The sequence below is a fragment of the Abramis brama genome (genome assembly GCF_963993115.1).
Source record: "Abramis brama genome assembly, chromosome: 6".
Lineage (NCBI taxonomy): Eukaryota > Metazoa > Chordata > Actinopteri > Cypriniformes > Leuciscidae > Abramis > Abramis brama.
In genome coordinates, this window is record NC_139968.1 from 22,627,298 (window position 1) to 22,649,344 (window position 22,047).

A 22,047-nucleotide genomic window follows, 5' to 3' on the forward strand; every position below is an offset into this window, starting at 1 on the left:
TAATCCTTCTTTGCATGGTTAATATCTTGACTGTGTGTGTTCTCAGTGTCTGCTTCCGAGCGGCAGCAGGTGCTCCAGGCCTTGGAAAGGCTGCAGTCCAAGCTGGTGCAGAGAGAAGAGTGGACCCACAGCGACAGGCTCGGCACGCTGAAGGAAGCCCTGCAGAGCCCTCTGTTCGGCCACATCCTCACCCTGCAACACTCCGTCAAACAGCTGAAAGACCAGGTCAGACTTGCACAACATACATTAGCGTATAAACCTTCAAAGACACTCCTACTGTGAGCTCCAAGGCCACAAACTACTTGTTTATTTGTGTCTGTATATTTACCGTTTAAAAGAACTACTGGCAAGATTTCAGTGGTGTAAAGTATTTGAGTAAGGCCCTGTCCTACATGGAGCCCTAAGCCCTTGTGATCTTCCTCTGAGTCCGCATTTCCGTAACGTAATGTCGCTTTGACGGTCGAGCTTGTGGGCTTTGCAAAAGTGTGCATCAAGGGCACATATCAGCACCCTTCTGAAAGCTAAAATGACAAATGGGACACCTTACATGTGCAAGTGCACCAATTGAGACTGGGTCTAAATGGAATTAGTAACTGTACTTAAGTGTCTTTTTAGCTACTTTGTAGTTTTACTTAATATCAAAGATATTAGCAACTCTCTGCTTGACTACATTTTTGAATAAGTATATGTACTCTTTACTCCAAAATATTTGTAATGAGTAATGCGATTAGGTACATTTTGCATGGCACAGTTTATTTCTGCTACAAAACAAGCGCCATCTACAGGGCAGTGAAGGTACTACATCTTGTGCGTTTTGCCCTTACCCAAACTTGTCAACAAGGCATTAGCAGGTTGTTGTGAATCTCAGGCGTTGCATATATGAGATGAGGACATAAGTTTCCCTTTCAGACGCAACATTTATGGGAGGAGAGTATGTAAATAAATCACGTTGCGTGGTTTGGTTTGCTAAGGTTTGTGATAGTCAATTTACTCATTTTGCGCTTGACATGCTTCGCTAGTTGCTGTAGAAGGCACCGCAGAGGACGAATTTTCTCCACTCGTGTTCATTTAGGGGCCGTTTACACGACTCCGTTTCCAACTAAAAACAGAAAACATTTTATGAGTTTTGACCGTTCATTTACATGACAAACTTTTAAAAAACGTGTTTCAAAGTGCAAGTTTTTTGAAAACGATACTGTTATCGTCTCTGTGAAAACTACAAAAACGTGAATTCGTGAAAACGGTGACGTCATGACGTGTATTACGTGTTCAGTCTATAGGTGCATGCGTTTCATTATAAAGTGACATCGCCAACTACTGGCCTGGCAGCAGAATACAGCGTCTCAGTTGTTTTCGCGGATCCGTGTGAACCGTGATTGTTTTGACAATGTTGTCGTCTGGACTTGCGACAAGATGTTTTCTGAACATATCGTCTGTTGAGCCATGTTATTTTTTAATTTGCTGTGTTTATTGTTTGTAGATCACATTCACCTGATTATAAACAGCTCTGCTTGTTTGTGACCCTACGCTATTTTGCGCTGCTCTTGGTAGATTCTGTTGGTCAGTTATGGAAATGAGCTGCTGCGTCTTTGTTCTTCATTTTGCGCATCAGTATTATTGATGAAAGTGATAAGCAGTCCTCATGTTTCAGTTCATCAAAATTGTAAAGAATTTCCAAGATCAGATAAAATATCAGTATTAATGTGTATTCATGATGCCAAATCAGGCTAAAATCACATTATTTAGTTAGACTCAAACAACTTTTAAGATCGAACATGTTTATTTTGCATCCATCCCAGAATGCAGGCCGGTGACCATGTGTTTCTCTACCGCATACTCGGCATGCTGAAAGTCCCTCGTCCCTATTTGTATTCAGTCTGAGTTTTTATTGACACAAGAAACCTCTTTACAATAAACAATCCGCACACCAAATTAAGATAATGGCAATAACGGAAGCTCGCCTTCATATTCTAAGTGCTGGGAAGGTCAGACGTGCGCCTATGAATGCGTCAGGTGAAAAACCTATCAAGTATGTCGAGGCGGGCAACAGTCGGAGTTTCTATCAAGCCTTAATATCCACTGTCTCAGTTTGAGTAACTGCCTTGTCGGAGATGTATCGATGAAATAGGCTGGAACCTGCTCTGTCAGCCCGGACTAAATAAGCACAAGACTGATAAGTTCCCACAGTAAGAGTCTAAAGGTCATTAATACATTACCTGTTGGGGACTAGCGAATACTGTAGAGGAATCTATTGATTTTTCCACTTTTTATTTTTTCCTTCCTTTTCTCTGCCTGTAGGACATGGTTGCTCCTCTGTGGGTTGTTATCTTTGGGATGAACAGTAATATATATATATATATATATATATACACACAGTGGTGGACAGAATTAATGGCACCCCTGGTAAATATGATCAAAAATGGCTGTAAAAAAATAAATCTGCATTGTTTATCCTTTTGATCTTTCATTCAAAAAATTGGCAAAAATCTAACCTTTCATTGAAGTAAAAGAATTGAAAGTGGGGAGGAAATCACATTATGAAATAAATGGTTTTCTCCAAAACACGTCGGCCACAATTATTGGCACCCCTTGAATTTTTTACGAGTAAAATATCTCTGAAGTATATTCCCATTAATATTTACCTTTATTTAGCACACCAGGGTGACTAGGAACATGAAATTGTCCAGCTATGACTTCTTGTTTCACAGGAGTTTAAATATGACGACTACACAAAGGCCAAATTTCTTTAATCATCCATCACAATGAGTAAAACCGAAGAAAATAGTTCTGATGTGCATCAAAAGATTGTTGAGCATCACAAAATAGAAAGTGGATGTAAGAAAATAGCTAAAGAATTGAAAATCCCCATTTTGACCATCAGGGCAATAATTAAGAAGTTATAATCAACTAAAGATGTTATGAATCTGCCAGGAAGAGGACGTGTGTCTATATTGTCTTAATGGACGGTGAGGAGGAAAGTTTGAGTGGCCAAAGACTCTCCAAGGATCACAGATGGAGAATTGCAGAGATTACTTGAGTCTTGGGGGTCAGAAAGCCTAAAATTTTTTTAGCAAACAACCCTTACACAACCACATGTTGTTTGGGAGTGTTTCAAGAAAAATCCTCCTCGCTCCTCCAAAAATAAACTCCAGCATATTCAGTTGTCAGACACGACTGGATCTTCAAAAGGGACCGGATTCTGTGGTCAGATGAAACAAAAAAAGGGCTTTTTGGCAGCAAACCCACCAGATGTGTTTGGTGCAAACAGGGATAAAAAGTACCCCATGCCTACGGTTAAATACACTGCTGGATCTTATATGTTGTGGGCCTATTTTTCTGCTGGAGGTCCTGGACATCTTGTTCAGATACATGGTATTATGGATTCTAGCAAATACCAACAGATAAAAAATCAAAACCTGTCTGCCTCTGCTAGAAATCTTACAATGGGCCGTGGTTGGATCTTGCATCAGGACAACGGTCCAAAACAAACATCAAAATCAACACAAAAATGGGTAACTGAGCACAAAATGAAGCTTCTGCATTGACCGTCCCAGTCCCCTAAACTGAACACTATAGAAAATGAGTGGGGTGAACTGAACAGAAGAAGCACCAACATGAACTTGTGAATCTAAAGGATCTGGAGAGATTCTGTATGGAGGAATGGTCTCTGATCTCTTGTCAGGTGTTCTCCAAACTCATCCGGCATTATAGGAGAAGACTCAGATCTGTTATCTTGGCAAAAGGAGATTGCAAGAAGTATTTAATAACAGGGAGGCAATAATTATGGCCAGCGTGTTTTAGAGAAAAACATTTATTTTATAATGTGATTTACCCCCACTTTCAATTCTTTTACTTCAATGAAAGGTTAGATTTTTGCGTATTTTTTGAATGAAAGATCAAAAGGATAAACGATGCAGATTTATTTTTTACAGCCATTTTTGATCATATTTACCCTTATTTATTTATATATATATATATATATATATGAAACATTTAAGTATTTATTACAACTCATCCATTAATAAAAATAATAATTATTATTATTATTATTATTATTAATAGTAATTTAATTGTGCCTGTTTATGAATTTGTTTGAAATATATTTTATAATAATAATACAACTGTAATTATTGCTACTATTATTATATTTGCATTATTTTATTATTAGTAGTATTTTTCAAATGTATTTCAAACAAATGTTTATTCTTTATCTTTTTCTTTGTTTTCTTCTCTTTCTTTCTTACTTTTTCTCTCTTCTTTTTTCTTTCTTTCTTTCTTTTTCTCTTTTTCTCTTTCTTTTTCTTTCTTTCTTTCTTTCTTTCTTTCTTTCTTTCTTTCTTTCTTTCTTTATAAGGGCCTCTCCGCTAAACAGATGTTTTGAGACAAATTCATAAATGGGCAAAATTTATATTTGTCTACATATCAGTAGTATTAGAAGTAGTAGTATTTTTCAAATATATTTCAAACAAATTCATTAATGGAACAATTGATTAAAAAAAATATTATTTAATTTTTAAATTTGATTTGTTTTATTATTATTATTATTAATAATGGACAATAATAGCACTTAATGGATAACAATAACACTTGTAGTTGTGGAAATATTATTATTATTATATTTATTAAATTTCTTTTCCATATATCTTTGGATCTGACCGTGCGCTCTGCTTTGCAGTTAAACAGCTTGCCTCCGGACACATGCAGTGAGTTCAGTTTCTCCAGAAAGGGGCAGCTGATCGTCAGTGCCAGCCGTCCGTCCAGTAGCCTGGGATCCGTGGTGTCCAATGGAACAGCTTCAACTAACGCCTCTTCTGAGCAGCTTCAGAGATGGATGCATGCAGCAGCAAAGGTGAGCATGCAGCAGCGATATCTTTCGTGTCATTTTTCTCTGCATAAACATTGTTTTTGTTGAAAATGCACACTTCTAAAATCAACTAATTCCCTACTCTATAGTATGCGCAAAAGAGTACTATGTGCATATATATAAGCCGCTTTCCGACCAAGTAGTTATAGGAACTTAGTTCTAGGAACTGTCCACTTCTAAACAGTTCTAAGAACTACTCTCCCCCAAACTCGGTTTTGCTGTTTGCGTTCGCACTGGCCAAGTGGCCATAGGAAATGGTAGGAGGGGTAAGGGAGTGACGCAAGCACGGTGACTTTTATTTTGACGGCGCGACGGACCTTTATTTTGGCGGCGCTGAGAACGCCAGAGCAAACAATGCTCGCATTCTCTGTGTTTATTAGTTAGCAATCTGTCTAACAGTACTGTTTAATATCTTATTAGATAGAACTGTTATAGAAAGTAGACAGTATATGAAAAAAGCCTATGCCGTGTGGTTGATGTCCAGTGTTGCTAGCTGGGCAGATAAACATAATCATGTTTGGCTTGGTCCCCTCAAAGTTGCGTTGGATTTTCTCTTCAGCATAAAGGTTTAGAGACCCCTCTATCACTGTTTTCCATGTTTGTATAGTTAGTTTATGGAGTAAATATATAGGCTATAATCTGTGTGTTTACATTCTAGCTGTTTTAAAAATGGCGGGTGCTGGTGTTCCGCGTGCGTTCGGTCAATCAGCGTACACTAACGTCACGGATAGTTCCTATAGTGCTGGTTTAGACCCTACTCTGAAGTAGGACCCAAATTAGTTCCTACAAATGGAGTTCCTAGAACTAAAATCGTTCCTAGTTCCTGCGGTGCGAACACGCCGACATCCGGGTACTTTAGCCAATAGTTCTAGGAACTGTGAAAAGGTTCCTCCAGTCGGAAAGCGGCTATAGTTGTAGTACACAGTAGGTGAAAAGTCCCACTTCTTCCGCTCAGGTTCCACCAGTTAGTATGGATGGTGCATTCTCATCTGTATTAATTTGGTCTCTGTGTTCTTTAAAGCAGGGCCGGAGGGCGGAGCTCATCAGCCTGCAGAAGCCGTTATCTGGAGGTCTGGGTTTCAGTGTGGTGGGCCTGAGACCAGAGGGGGTGGGCGGCCATGGTGTGTTCGTCAGACAGGTGCAACCAGGGAGTGTCGCAGACAGGTGAGACCTCTCTGCTTTATTCATATATCGTATTTTCTTCAAATATCTTTTATGTTGTTTTAGATAATTTTCTATTTAGCTCCTCCTTTTTGCAATTGCAATGAGTTGTTTTGTCTTAAAATCTGCTTGATTAGAAGGCATAGATGCATGCATTTTTTTAATTAGTTTTGTAAAACTAATAAAATATAAATTGTGCCTAATTATGAATTAGCATGATAATAATACATTTATTTATTTACTTATTTTAATTTAGATGAGATGGATAGTAATAAGATTGATTAATTGGTTGACTGGATTCATTGGATGATGGATAAAATAATAATATAAATAAAATAATAAACTTTTTACTTTATGGCATAAGTTGGACAATGGATGATAATAATTATAATATTCCTATTGATGTAATTAGTATTTATTTATTAAGTAAAATAAATTAAATAGAAAATAATAACAGTATGGATAATAATATGGAGATAATAATAAGAATAAGAATAATAACAATTATGATAATAAAAATAATATGAATCATCATCATCATCATTAAAACTTTTTAAATTAGTTAATGAATAATAATAATAATAAGAAGAATATTTTGCGGGATGAGTTGGATAATGGATGAAAATAATAATTGTAATAGTGCTCCTTATTGATGTTATTGGTTTATTTATTAAATAAAATTAATTAAATAGAAAATAACAGTATGGATAATAATAATATGGAGATGATAGTAATAATAATAACAGTTATAATAATAAAAACATTAATAATAATCATCATCATAAAAACATTTTAAAATAGTTAATAAATAATAATAATAATATACTTTTTATTTTACGGGATGACTTGGATAATGGATGAAAATAATATTTAAAAAAATATTCCTTATTGATGTTATTGGTTTATTTATTAAATTAAATAGATAGTAATAACAATATGGTTATGATATAGAGATGATAATAATAATACAAGTTATAATAACAAAAATAATAATATTAATAATAATAATCATCATCATATAAATATTTAAACTTATTTATTTATTGGATGAATTGGTTAATGTAAAAGAATAAATAAAGTAGTAATTGTGTGTGTGTTTTTTTAGTATTATTACTGGTATTTTGACTGGCAAGTTAAACTGTGATAATTCTTATCTCCAGGGATGGAAGACTGCAGGAGAACGATCAGATTCTTGCGATTAATGGGATTCCTCTGGATCAGAGCGTGACGCAGCAGCAGGCCATCGCTCTCCTCCAGCAACAGAGAGACCGAGTGGAGCTGGTGGTGGCCAGAGACGCCGCGGCCAAACCCCTTCTCTCCACATCTGGACCCGTTCAGACGGTACGTCCACATATTTAACTATAACTAGTATCTCTCATAGTTCTTCGGCGGTTGTGGAAGCTACTTTGAAATTAGCTTGCCAAATTTCTAATCAAATATGGCATCTATGGCACTTGTTGTCAAATATGTCATCAAATTCCATTGTCTCATGACTGAGACTCAGTCTCATGACTGAACATCATGATGTCAAACAGTCACCATATTTGATTAAAAAACTCCAAATTGTGGCCTGTGATCACTTCAAACTATCATTAACTTGGAAAAACTTCAGCATTTGGGCTTGAAACGACGACTTAGAAACATACTTTAGGTATTAGCAGTAAATCATTTAGTTTCTTTGGTAAGATTTCAGATACATTTTCAAAAGCATTCATGAGGTGCAGATGTCATTTTTGGCTTTAGCATGGTTTTCATGTCACTTATTTAAGAAGCCCAATATTTCCTGAGGCCGAACAAACTGAGCTTAGTTTATATTGGTGATGGTTTAATTTCGACCATTTGCACTAACATATACAGATTATCAAATCCAGCGGCAGAATGTATAACAAATTGCTTAAGCATTTTGATTTAACCTGCCTGAGGTATAAACAGCAATTCGGCCTAAGCTAAGAGCCTGTTTATTTGTCCTGTTCCCATTATTACAATGTGATCCTCAGGAAAATAAAGCCCTTAAAACATCCTGTTATAACCGGAGCGTCTCTAAACCAAAGACAGAAGAAGAACGAACTGCATAAACTTTCTCGGGTTCATCCGAAAAGACCTTTCTATCATTGGAAGAGGAGAAAATGAGACTGGAAAAGACCAACAGCCAGTAGATGAACTGCATTAACCTAAGCCTTCAACAATAAACACAACGCTTCCCTCTCGTCTACTTTAATTAAGTACCTCAAACTTCTCAAATTAATGGCGAATGCACACAAAGCGAGTTCCTCATGCTGGAAAAAATCACATTAGTTTTGATTTGGTCTTTGCGTTGCAAGCCAGGTTGTGTATATTTCTGCTCTGTCGATGCTTATTTTTTCAATTTGAAATGTTTAATATTCTTAATTCAAGGCCATGTTCTGCATATCGAAACCAGACTTCGGTTTAATTCATGTGCTGTTTCACTCGGGATTGTGTTTAATGGAGCAAAAGTCTGGTTTTCATCTGTCACCAGATGTCAACAAGTAGTCTGTGTCACTGAACTTGTTTATAAGTCAGATTGAGTGTCTGTTTGCTGTTTGTTGCGATAAAAATAAAATAGGCTTTATCACAAACATGACTCGACACCGTAAAGGCAGAAGGCAGTGGAGGGTACAGGAAGCATTGCCAAGATGTGATTTTGGTGGTTACATTTTTTTTAGTTTTTTCCCTTTTGGGTGAATGTCCAGGTAATGCTTCAACTCAAATTCAAAAAGTTTTTCTTAAAGGAAACAAAACCATATTTTTTGATAATAATCATTAAATGTATACATGTATATATTATTTAACATTTTGCATATATTTATAATACATTACATATATATATTTATTTATTTAGAATTGTGATTGATTAATTATCATAGTTTTATCATGTAAATTAAGATTTTGAATTGATTGATTAAATACTCAAAATGTATTTATATAATTTATACATATTCATAGTATTGTACACATTTAATTTACACTAATTTAAATGTTATTGCATCTTTTTAAACTAATAATATTTAAATAAATATATTTGTTTTTATTTAAATAACAAATTAATTGTATTTATTTATTATTTATCTATATCGAGATATATATATATATATATATATATATATATAAAAGAGTGAATTATTGTGATTTTGATTAATTAATTCTCATAGTCTTGTTAATCATTTAAGATTTTGAATCAACACTCAGTCCTAATTAATACATATTTGTAGAATTTGTTTTCCCACGTTTAAGTTGATGCTGTTTAAAACGAATTGTTTTATTTCAGTTTTATAATATAATTTTTTTTGTTATTTATATATAAATAAATCTTTTTATATATAAATAAATCTATAAATATCTATAAATATAAATATAATAATATAAATATAATATATAATATAATATAACAATATAAATAAATCTATACATATATATGTATGTATGTATATATGTATGTATGTATGTGTGTGTATATATATATATATATATATATATAATATCCCCTGACAATTAATCATTAAATCGCAATAATTCACAATTCTAATAGTCTCTTTTTTATATATATATCTCAGACTGATATCTCAGTTTACATAATTTAAACTGATATCTCCTACTGACACACACACACACACATATGTATATGTATATATAATATATATGTATATGTGTGTGTGTGTGTGTGTATATGTGTGTGTGTGTGTCAGTAGGAGATATCAGTTTACATTTTCAAACATTCCTTTTGCCATTAATTGTAAATAAAATTGACCAATTTACTATGACATTATTTTTGAAAGCATCCTCACTTTGCAGTATTTTTACACAAGTGCCTAAAACTTTTCACAGTACTGTAGCTTTGCAGGAAAGTTTCTTCAAGTGTCTTGGAGATGTTGCCGCAGTTTTTCTGGATTTAGTCTGTCAGTTTTAGGTGTCTTGGACATTTCCATGAGATTCTCTCTTTTCAATCACTTAAAATTTAAACCCTTGTTAAGTAAAACTCCAAGCGCGTATTTTGTTATTACGTTTAAATACCTGTCAATCTGAAACTTGGGTATTGCTAATATCAATCATCATATGTCGGCTTAAAAGCTTAGCAATGAAGACGTCACTCCGAAAGCATGTATTATGTCCTCTCGCTAACCCCGTATTCAAACAGACCCCCACCTTCCTTTCCATTAGGGCTGGGGTAAACGATTATTAATTAAACGATTAGTCGGGCGATTATTTTATCGATTAGTCGACTAATCTAACGACTAATTGGAATTATTTATCCTGTCTGTTATTCGCATATCTCTGTCGAGCCGTTACTCCGATGGATTTCAAACTCGACAGCTGTCTGGGCACGAGTAAGTGCAGTGCCAAGTTTGACGTTGTTTGGATGAGAAATGCAAAAGATATGTTAAATATATTGGTAAAAGAAGCACTTAGAAGGTTGTGGTTTAAAAATAAACATTCTGACATAAACACACTGTCAGCTACAATGTTTACTTCTGAATAATATAGTATAAATGTGATAAATCCTTTTTTTTTCATGCAATTAATCCATTGAATCAATATAAAAGTTATTTTTCACATTGAAACTGTTGAAAATACACAACAAAGTAAGTTGATCCACATATGACAGCCTCTGAACTCGGTCAATACTAATCTGGACTAAACATATGCTACATTCAATCAGCCATCGCTAGAAATACCTTCTAAACGACGGCGACCTTCTTTTTTGACGGCGATCAGCTGTAAAATGGCTTAGGTCCTGCTCGGTTTTCGTTGACTTTGAGTACAAGAATTGAAAGTTTTTTAAAAGATCCCCTGGGGTTAACGTGTCAGCATTCGACAGAAGTTTGACGCTGTCGTGTGAGAACAAGCATCAGTCGGCATTTCTCTTCCTCCCGCGTGCCTCATCTTCTTAATCTCCTCACGTAAATGATTAGATTTCGATGGCTTACCTTTCTTCCCTACGGCAGAATCCACCACAGGTTCATCAATGTATAATTTTTTTTGTTTGTTTGTTGATCAAAAAGTGCAAAGTAGATAAGGAAAACTAGGATGCCGGGTGTCAGAGCGCCACCGTTACTGTTTACAATGCGTGGAATGGTGCGCTGTGATTGGTTGAGCGGATTTGTGGCATTCTGCAGAGAAAGGAGACTGGCGTTTGTCGCGGTTTGGAAAGAAAGGGAGAAAACATGGCAGAATAACACGGCGGGCGGTGTGTGTGTGGCGAGCTGTACCTCCGGGAATGGTGCAAAAAAATAAATAGATAATAAATAAAGAAGCGTCGACGCAAAAAATATGACGTCGACGTAATTTTGGCGTCGACGCGTCGACGTCATCGACGCACCGCTACAGCTCTACTTTCCATTTCAATCTATTCTCTTATCGTTTAAAGCTGAGAAAATATTTATCTGTTTAAGATTGCTCAGACCCCAAGGGACCACTGCTCCGTTCCTTAAATGGAGGAAAGCAGGAGCAAATGAAGCAGAGGTATATTTTTCCTCACTTCCCCTACCCTTCTATCTCTCTGTAGACACAGACATCCAAAGGCCTTGAAAATATCTTGAATCCTAATTTTACTCTATTGGAAAGTTTCATGGAGGCCAGACTTGTGATACTCTGCTCTGGGATTCCCACTACTGGAGGAATAACATCCAAGCCTTTTCCCAACGGAGATGTTTTCCGGCTTTCTCATTATAGGTCGCTAACGTATAGATGTTTATGTAAGCCTTTTCCCTGAAGGAAATGCGGCTGTTTGTGGAAAGAAATGTAGCTGTACTTCTTATGTTTGGGACATCAGTGGGGAACATATTCAAATTTGCTGTTTTAATTCTGCAACAGATTTACTATATGATTGTCCGGTCTGTTCTAGGGACTAGCTCAAAGAAGTATAATTTAAAGAGATAGTTCACCCAAAAATTTAATTTATAATTTACTCACCCTCAAGTTGTTCCAAACTTGTATGAGTTTCTTTCTTCTGTTGAACACAAAAGAAGATATTTTGAAGAATGCTGGTAACCAGAGAGTTGACGGTAGCCATTGATTTTCATATACATTCATATATATTTTTTCCTACTGTGGAAGTCAATGGCTACCGTCAACTGTCTGGTTTCATACAGGGTTGGAACAATGTAAGGGTGAGTAAATGATGACCGAATTTTAATTTTTGGGTGAACTAACCCTTTAAGTTGCATAATTGCAAGACATATGTCTGGTCATGGACATTCATTGGTCAGAAAGGGTTGAAAACATTGAAAACATACTTTTTGCCCCAAAAAAGGTGCATACCCATTTTCAACTTTATAACAAATAGATGTTATGCCAACTTCTGCCTGAAGGAAATATGTCTGTTTGTTTTAGCTGTATTTCTTATGTTTGGGTCATCAGTGTGGAATCAGTTTGTCGTCGGTTAGGAACCTGGGTGTGCTCTTTGATAACAATCTTTCATTTGAAAGTCACGTTTCTAGTATCTGTAAAACCGCATTCTTCCATCTTAAAAATATATCTAAATTACGACATATGCTTTCAATGTCAAATGCGGAACAATAGACCTTTCTCACACTATATCCGGAAATACATAATCGTTGTGGAATCGGAGTTCCTGTCAAGCGTCAACATATCAGAAAAACATACCCAGGCAAGAGAAAATGGATCAGAGAGTCTTTACAACTTCGAAAAAAATTTAACTTGTCATGGTCCAGTTGTTGATGACTTTGTAAAATGGTGTGGTGATGCTTGTCTGCAGCTGAATGTATCTGAATGTAAGACCAAAGATATGACTATTGATTTCAGAACTGAAGCTCATTCTTCCCAGTATACGTTCATTAAAGGTGAGAAGGTGGAGTGTGTGGAAAGTTATAAATATTTAGTCCTTAATCATGCTCTTAGGTAGTGACCTTTTTTTTTGCACTCAAGGTTCTCTATTCTGCTCTCGCTAGACTACAAAAGATGAAAAACAATACAAATATTAATTTGTCCCTTGTGCAATCAGATTGTTAAATACTCAGAATGGTAAATATTAGTATTTTAAATGTATATGCAGCCTACTGTTGTGTGTTCTTATTTAATTTGTTTTATATTGTGGTCTATATTTTATGTTTCTACTACGCTGCATACAAATTGCCCGCAAGGGATCTTAATAAAGTTGAACTTGAGCTGGCGCGTTAGTGAATTTATTTATTTTTATTTTTTGAGAAAAAAAAATATAAAAAAAACATACAAAACTCTCGTAGGGGAAAGAAAATATATATGTGTATACAAATGTTGCCAATATACAAAAAAGTATTAACCAAGCAGAAAACAACAACAACAAAAAAAAAAAACAAAGAGGGGGAGCTACTTCATAATACATAAATCAAAGGCAAAAAGGCTAAAGAAAATAAAATTAACATTTAGAGCGTCACACACACGCAATGGCGCGTTAGTGAATGGTGACATGAGAAGGAGAAAAGATCGTCACAGGATCAATAACATCCCGCCGGATAGCCTGAATCCATTTCCGTCGAACTTCATCATTAACAGGGAACTGAGGGAAGGAATGAAACCGACAGATATGGCTGCTTTTGGGAATAACAAAAACAGCCCGATACGCTACAATAACTCTTGCTCATTGCTTGCGCCATTTGTTCTGACCGGTGCGGAAGAAGATTACCACGACGATTGCGTATTTCCGGTCACAAATACGGAAGTTGTGAGTTAATGCGTTCATGTTATCAAGGCTAGATTATTGTAATGCTATTATGGGTGGTTGCCCCGCACGCTTAATAAACAAACTACAGCTGGTCCAAAACGCAGCAGCTCGAGTTCTTACCAGAACCAGGACGTATGACCATATTAGCCCGGTTCTGTCAACACTGCATTGGCTCCCTTTTAAACTATTAATTGTATACATTTTAAAATATTTCTGATTTCTTACAAAGCACTAAATGGTTTAGCTCCCCATTACTTGAGCGAGCTCTTAACGCGTTATAGTCCTTCACGTCTATTGCGATCTCAAAATTCCGGCCAGTTGATAATACCTAGAATATCAAAAACGACTGCTGGCGGTAGATCCTTTTCCTATTTAGCACCAAAACTTTGGAAAAGTCTTCCTAACATTGTCCGGGAAGCAGACACACTCTGTCAGTTTAATAACGTTTTTCAAAGTTTTTCAACGCTTGCACCTTGGAACCTGTTTCCAGGTTTGCGTTCTCAAGCCGCCAGGCACTGTTGTTGTGCGGATTAGCGGGCTGGAGCGCTTTAAGGGTGTCGTGTAAGCGGCCCCTAAGTTAATAACTAATGATCTTTGCAACGTAAGTCAATCAATCAAAACTAACTTTAGCTGGACAGTAACATTATTCTAGAGCTGCTGTAAAGCCAAAACAATCTGTTACTTTAATTTTCTATTATCACTGTAAAGCTGCTTTGAAACAATCTATATGGTTAAAATTGCTATATAAATGAAGGTGACTTGACTTGGAATATATTAAAATTTGCTGTTTTAATCCTGCAATAGACTTACTAGGAAATTGCCAGGTGTGTTCTGCGCAAAGCTTATGTAATATTTTCCCCCTGAATTAATGTGTGTAAAGAAAGCAAATTCGGTCAAACTTGTTTTCTTGTTCACCTTCCTCCAAACCAATCTCCACTGAACTTAAAAGAGGTGAATTTTAACCAGAGTGAGTTCAAGTCTCTGAAAAGTCAGAAAGGGACTTCTTATCTCCGAAATGGTTTTTTTTCTCCTCACCGCGGGATGAGCGCTAGTCTAAAGCTTTGTTTCGAAAGAGCGACTGAGCGAACGGCAGAGGAGGTGTTTCATTAGATAGTGAGAAAATTGCAGAGGTAGTCAGACGGCAGATAACGGCCTGGTAATAAGAGAACAGAAATGTACTGATTGCAGGTCCTTTATATGAGCCCAAGGAGACTTGGGTGATTAGGAGCACGGCTGACGTGAGATCACAAAGACTCTCGTGGGCTTTCCTGACCCTGACATTGATCAGCCACTGCAGGATCACACCGTTAACACGTTCATTAGCATTTTGTGCCCTATTACGACTCCGCCGCAGGATGTAGTCACAGGTCTTGGGTCGGCAATCGCTCCATATTTGGACAATCAAAGGTGATTGAATGGATCTTTATTCTTTAAGTAGACGGTTTTGTGGCTCAAAGTAAATTATGACTGATGCTCACTGACCTCTAAATGTGTCAGCCAAGACAATGGATTGAAGACTGTCCCCTGTGTGTGTCTTTGCAGGATCAGTGGGGACACGTGGAGGAGATCGAGCTGGTGAACGATGGAACCGGCCTGGGATTTGGTATTGTTGGAGCCAAGGGAACCGGAATGGTGGTCAGGACCGTGGTGCCAGACAGTGTGGCCCATAAGGTTTGTCTTTGCGCATGCTACGTGTTTATTCAATGCACTTTGGGGAAAATTATGGGTAATTTCTGAACCATTAAGTTGTGTTAATATATAATGATTCAGTAGTTTCAGATTCAGAGTTGTTTTTTAACGAATTAGGTGAACTGATTCACAAAACTGGCCTGAACGATTTGTTCATGATGCAGACTGAACCAACCACTTACTGACTCATTGCACTGTTAATTTTTTCCCCCTCAGATCTTAGAAATGATTTATATTCATTTGAGCAATTTGTTCTTACATCAAACTGAATGTGTCTCATTGACTCATTGAACCCTCTTTTGGTCATGAATAAATCATGTTGATTAATACTAAGAATGTTCTTTTTTAGAATAGCAATGTCTGATTTGTGAATGAATTTTTAATGAATCAGGTGAACTAATTTACAAAACCGGACTGAGCCAACAACTTACTGAACTCATTATTTTTATTTAATCTTAGTTTGATTCATGAACTTGTGCAGAGCAACATGAATTGGTTGTAAATCAGTCTCACAGGCAACTTTCTCTCTTTCTCTGAACAATTTGTTCATGAATTTTACTGAATTGTTTTAACTTTTAGATGTGACTGAAAAAATCATGGTGAATGATTTGTTAACATAATTGACTGAATTAGTGCAAATCAGTTTTCGGTGAAACAAAATTATTTCGTATTTTTGCCAAGGAATCCTATTTACTCACATTACACACATTTGCTGGCCACTTTATTAACATCTGTTCAACTGCATGTTGACGCAAATCAGCCAATCACATGGCAGCAACTCAATGCATTTGGGCATGTTGTCCGATCTGCTGAAGAAGTTCAAACTGAGCTTCAGAATGGGGAAGAAAGGTGATTTAAGTGATTTTGAATGTGGCGTGGTTGTTGGTGCTAGACGGTGCTATTTCAGAAACTGCTGATCTACTGGGGTTTTCACACACAGCCATCTCTAGGGTTTTCAGAGAATGGCCAGGAATAGAGAAAATATCCAGTGAACGGCAGTTCTGTGGGTGAAAATGCCTTGTTGATGCCAGAGGAGAATGGCCGGACTGGTTCAAGCTGATAGAAAGGCAACAGTAACTCAAATAACCACTCATTACAACAGAGGTCTGCAGAAGAGCATCTCTAAACAAACTGGAAGTCCAACCTTGAAGCAGACGAGCTACAGCAGCAGAAGACACACCGGTGTCACTCCTGTCAGACAAGAACAGGAAAATGAGGCTACAATGTGCACTGTCTCACCAAAATTGGACTGTAGAAGATTGGAAAAAGGTTGCCTGTTCTGATGAGTCTCAATATCTGCTGCAACATTCAGATGGTCGGGTCAGAATTTGGTGTAAACAACATGAAAGCATGGATCCATCCTGCCTAGTATCAACAGTTCAGGCTGCTGCTGGTGTAATGGTGTGGGGATATATTTTCTTGGCACCAACTGAGCATTGTTTTTAAAAGCCTCAGCCGACTGTAGTAGCCTACAGTATTGTTGCTGACCATGTCTATCCCTTAATGACCACAGTGGACCCATCTTCTGATGGTTAATTCCAGCAGGATAATATACCATGTTACAGAGCTCAAATCATCTCATACTGGTTTCTTGATTGTGATAATGAGTTCACCATATCAAAGACTATAGAAATAGAAAGACTGTTCACTCCTATTACATATTTTTACATATATTACATACTTTGTCCATACTCAAATGGCCTCCACAGTTATCAGATCTCAATCCAATAGAGCACCTTTGGGATGTGCTGGAACGGAAGATTCACATCATGGACGTGCAGCCGACAAATCTGCAGCAACTGCGTGATGCTATCATGCCAATGTTTCCAGCATGCGATGTAGAATTAGGGCAGTTCTGAAGGCAAAACCCCGAACAGAGTGTTTTTTTCTTTTATCATCTTTTCTTTGTCAGTTTGGTATGTTATAAATGTTTAACTAAATGTCAACATTAGGGGGAACAGTTACACGATACAAAAGTGAAACTTTTTAAGGTAGGATGCGTACAGTTTGTGTTTGCAGTAATTCCATTTAGAAGACTTTTTTCTGTCCGTTTCTTCTATAAAACCTTTGAAGTGGGAACTTGAAAAGCAGATTGTTCAATACACACCTACTGATGTCAGCTTTACTCTCTTCAATGCTTAGCCAGGAGGGACAGAGACTGGAAAACAACCTGTCCTGGTTTAGACCCCTCACACACACATATACACACACCTCCTCTTCTCTCCCACCCAGTGTCCACAGCTCAGGCAACAAACCCCTTCTTGTTCAAAAGGCACATTGCTTGCATTTCACACATCAGTGGATCTTATGCTCCAAAAAAGCTGTCAAAATCAGGGCTTTGTTATCCCTGGCGTTTCCCATTTCAACCTTTAATGGCTGCGGTGGGCTTCAATGCACCCCCGCTGTCCCCAGCACAGTGGCAGGAACAAGCTGCCGAGATTTTCCCTGAACAAGTTGATGTATCAAACGCCTTTCATGTCTCGCGCTTCACAAAGACGGCTGTTCTCCTCTCCGCGCTTTGTGTAATCACTCTTTAGTCCTCCCCTTCCTCTCGCCGTTCATTTGGCCCGTCTGCCAGAGTCCTAGAAAGAAGAATACGTCTCGCAGCTCAAGCGGACCGGAAAGGGCCGTTAGGAAAGGCCACGTAAGAGTGACACGGTTATTGTGGATGTTAGACTTTTGGCTCCTGCACCTGTGGATGATTGAAACAAATTAGGTTGTAAATGTGAGATTTGGCTCAGGCCTGCGTTTGGGAGGTAAATTATACTTTGGGGCCGGTGAAAATGACTTATAATATGGACTCCAATTGTTAACTGGTAAAATGGGTTTATGTCTGTGCTGGTATCTAATCTAGTAGTATAAAATCTAAACATAAATGTGTCATATGGATGGTAGTATTTCTATATAATAACAATAGCTAAATTCAATATACAGTTAGAACTGTAAATATTACTTTGTTAAACATATTATATTATTAAACATTTAGATGCAATTTAGTTTAATATAATTACATTTTAATAAAATTGAAATATAGAGACATTTAATTTTATATTATTGTATGTATGTATGTATGTATGTATGTATGTATATATATATATATATTTATTTATTTATTTATTTATTTACTTACTTTTTTATTTACTTTTTTATTATTATTTTTATTTATTTATTATTTTTAACAATATATAGTCATGTGAAATAGAAAGTACACCCTGATTGAGTTCTATGGTTTTACGTATTAGGACATGATAAAAAATCGTCTGGTCTTTTGTAGGTCTTAAATTAAGGTGAAGAACAACACATGAATTTTGAATTTTGGCCCGCTCTTCTTTACAAGTTGCTTCAGTTCATTGAGTTTTGTGGGAATCTGTTCATGCACAGCTCTCTTAAAGTCCCACCACCGGATTTCAGTCGGGGTGAGGTCTGGACTTTGATTGGGCCAGTGAAACACCTTGATTCTTTTCTTTTTCAGCCATTCTGTTATAGATTTGCCGGTGTGCTTGTGATCATTATCCTGTTGCATGGCCCAGTATCGGCCAAGCTTTAGCTGTCGGACAGATGGCTTCACATTTGACTCTAGAATACTTTGGAATACAGAGGTGTTCATGGTCAACTCAATGACTGCAAGGTGCTCAGGTCCTGTGGCTGCAAAACAAGCCAGAAATCATGCGTGTGATGGACAGTTGGTATGAGGTGTTTGTGCTGCTATGCTGTTTGGTTTTCGCCAAATGTGGCGCTGCGCATTATGGCCAAACATCTCCACTTTGGCCTCATCTGTTCAAAGTACAGTGTTTCAGAAGTCTTTAGGTTTGTTCAGATGCAACTTTGCAAACCTAAGCCGTGCTGCCATGTTCTTTTTAAACAGAAGAAGCTTTCTCCTGGCAACCCTTCCAAACATATCATACATAGTCTTTTTCTAATTTTACTGCCATGAACTTTAACATTTAACATACTAACTGAGACTTGTAGATAGGGCTGTCACTTTTGTGAAAAAATCCTGTTCGATTTTTGAGACATAAGTGTTCATTGAATCGATTGTAAAATCGATTTTCCATGTCTAAAGACGTTTTCATTTTAAACGCCAAATATGGGCAAATCCACGGACAACTAACAGGCATTAGGACGAACGTTAAGAGGGCGCTTGAGACGCGCACAAGTCAGCAATATTCCTGATGATTTATTGGCGTGAAGTTTCATGCACAATGACAAACAGGAGTGCAACATTCTCGAAAAACAATTAACAGAGTGGACTGCCATAACATCAATGAACAACATCACTGCAGGCTTCAACATGGCTGTGTTTACGATTAGAAATGTCAAACAAATTTCGCCTATGTAGGCGATTGTAGACGCGTAGCCCGAATCTGAATCTGTCTCTGTATGCATGAGTGTATGTATACCGGCAGAATTCACAGTTTTGTAGTAAAAAGAGAAACATTATGCAGAAGTATAATCTGCTGTTATGTGTGTGTGTCAGAGCCTGCAGTTGCTGTGTGACGCGTGTTCGCTGCGGGCGTATCGTGACGAGCTGGACGCGCTCCGAGAGAAGCCGTTAAAATCGATTCCCTATTTTCGTTTTCGAAACTTGTGTTGGCTGGTCCGATCGATTGTGCAATCGATTTTCGAACGTAAAGTGACAGGCCTACTTGTAGAGTCTGAGGTGTAGTTTTTGGGTGTTTAGCGATAATGGGAATTACAATCTGGATGCTTTACAATATTGTCTTTTTTACATGATAGTAATTTGGGGAGGGGGTGCACTCAGTTATTTTTTATTTTTTTGGATGGATAGATTCACCTCATGTATGATGACTTCAACTTCCTCCTCCATTCTCTCATTTACCCCTCCCAGGACGGGAGGCTGAGAACAGGTGACTACATCCTGCGGATCGGTGAGACGCACACTCGGGGTCTGGCCAGTGAGCAGGTGGTGAAGGTGCTGCAGTCCTGCGGTAGCCATGTGCGGATGCTGATCGCACGAGACCCGCTGGAGGAAGCCCAGCCTCCACCTCCACCTGCCCCTGCCACAGCTCCCATCACCTCCCTGCCACCTCCACCTCCCGTGCCAGGCCGCAGGGGCAGCAAAACGGTACGGAGAACACCAGCTTTAAAATTACTCAGGGAATGGTTGATTGATTGCTATTATGATGATTAGCTTTACCGTGCAATGTCACATAATACCAATCTTTATACTAAATATTTTAATATTGAATTTTAGACTCTCACAAAACTATCATATTTTACCCCATACCCAATATATTTAAAAAAAATAATAATAATGTTTTGAACTTACTTTTTTTTATCACGCCATTTTTTTTATTAGCAGTTAAGCACCTTTTCACCTACATTCTTATTGCTGTAATGCAAATAAAATACAATTTAAATATTTCATAATAAATATACAGGTATTTAAATGACATTTTATTAAATTAGTTTTCCCACATGTACTTTTTTTTACAAAATGTATTAAATAAAAAGAAAACATTGTACTACAATAATAAAAATCACCATTAAGAGATATGAGAATCTATATAGAATATTCAGTAAAATAATCATTGAAATAATGTTCAAGTAAAATATCCAGATGTATTACTGCAGTGAGAATTTAAAGGACAACATGCTTTTTTTTATGAAAATAATGTTACAGTGCAAAAAAAGACAACTGATGGATGGATGGATGGATGGATGGATAGAAAAATATTTTTTAAAGGTTTTATGCTCCATTCTGTCACCTGATGGAGTTTTGGTTCCTTGCCACTGTCACCTTTGGCTTTTGGCTTGCTTAGACACTTAATATTCAACAATATTATTGATCTGCCTCCATTGACACCATTATATAAGAACTGATCTGAGCTGGAAGATGACATCACGGTTTTCTCCAAAGCGGCTTTATATAAATTAACTACATTTTTACAACAGAAATGAAACATCACTGAACTTGCTTAAGCTGGACTGTGACACTATTTTTTTCTAGATCTTTATTTTCCTGTCATCTCTGTAAAGCTGCTTTGAAACAATCTGTATTGTAAAAAGTGCTATATAAATAAACGTGACTTGGTAGATTGGATGGATGGATGGATGGATGGATGGATGGATAAGATTCCTGATGGATAGATGGATAGGTAGATTCCCATTAGATTGGAAAAACAAATATATTGAAAGAGCGGGTACAAATTTGGCTGAACATGTTTTCATAAGCTTCACCTCATAAATGTACAATGTTTATAAACTGTTTCTACACACAGTGTCAGTCTCTGATCTGTTATTTATGCAGCCGAATTTGGAGGGATACGAAATCCACGAAGTTGCTTTAAAAAAGAAGGAGGGCCAGAGCCTTGGGATCTCTATAATCGGATACAACGCTTTAACCACTGAGGGTAAGAAACATATTTTGCCTTGTTTTTTTCCCAGAAACCCAACTACTAATCAGTTTGCTGTTAATTATTATTTACTCGCATCTCTCGTCTGTGTTGCATGTCAGATGCGGTGGGGGTCTTCGTGAAGAGCGTGGTTCCAGGCAGCGCCGCTGAGCAGAGCGGGAAAATCCATGTCCACGACAGGATAATAGCAGTGGGTTCTTAATCACTTTTTAATGAGCTCTACCTTAATTAGCCCCGTGTCCGTACGAGCGCTCTGACAGAACAGGACGCCAACTAAG

At 37.1% G+C, this 22,047-nt stretch overlaps 2 protein-coding genes across 8 annotated transcripts in view; one reads left to right on the top strand and one right to left on the bottom strand.

Annotated features, from left to right (window-relative positions):
• The window catches only part of tm2d1 (TM2 domain containing 1), a 14,453-nt gene extending 14,385 nt beyond the window's left edge, over nt 1-68 (bottom strand). The window contains exon 1 of the mRNA XM_084116605.1: nt 1-68. This exon is cut by the window's left edge and continues 45 nt beyond it. The gene's annotated coding sequence lies outside the window, so the exon portion shown is untranslated.
• Nucleotides 1-22,047, top strand: part of patj (PATJ crumbs cell polarity complex component) — a 115,870-nt gene that overhangs the window by 1,637 nt on the left and 92,186 nt on the right. For 4 of the 7 annotated variants that reach the window (XM_084116597.1, XM_084116602.1, XM_084116599.1 and 1 more), the window contains exons 4-11: nt 47-225; nt 4,676-4,849; nt 5,886-6,028; nt 7,186-7,366; nt 15,246-15,374; nt 20,242-20,478; nt 21,664-21,766; nt 21,871-21,959. In XM_084116597.1, coding sequence (XP_083972723.1) covers nt 47-225; nt 4,676-4,849; nt 5,886-6,028; nt 7,186-7,366; nt 15,246-15,374; nt 20,242-20,478; nt 21,664-21,766; nt 21,871-21,959 — 1,235 coding nt within the window. The remainder of the gene's footprint in view (nt 1-46; nt 226-4,675; nt 4,850-5,885; nt 6,029-7,185; nt 7,367-15,245; nt 15,375-20,241; nt 20,479-21,663; nt 21,767-21,870; nt 21,960-22,047) is intronic. The other 3 variants (XM_084116601.1, XM_084116600.1, XM_084116603.1) reach the window with 1 other exon arrangement.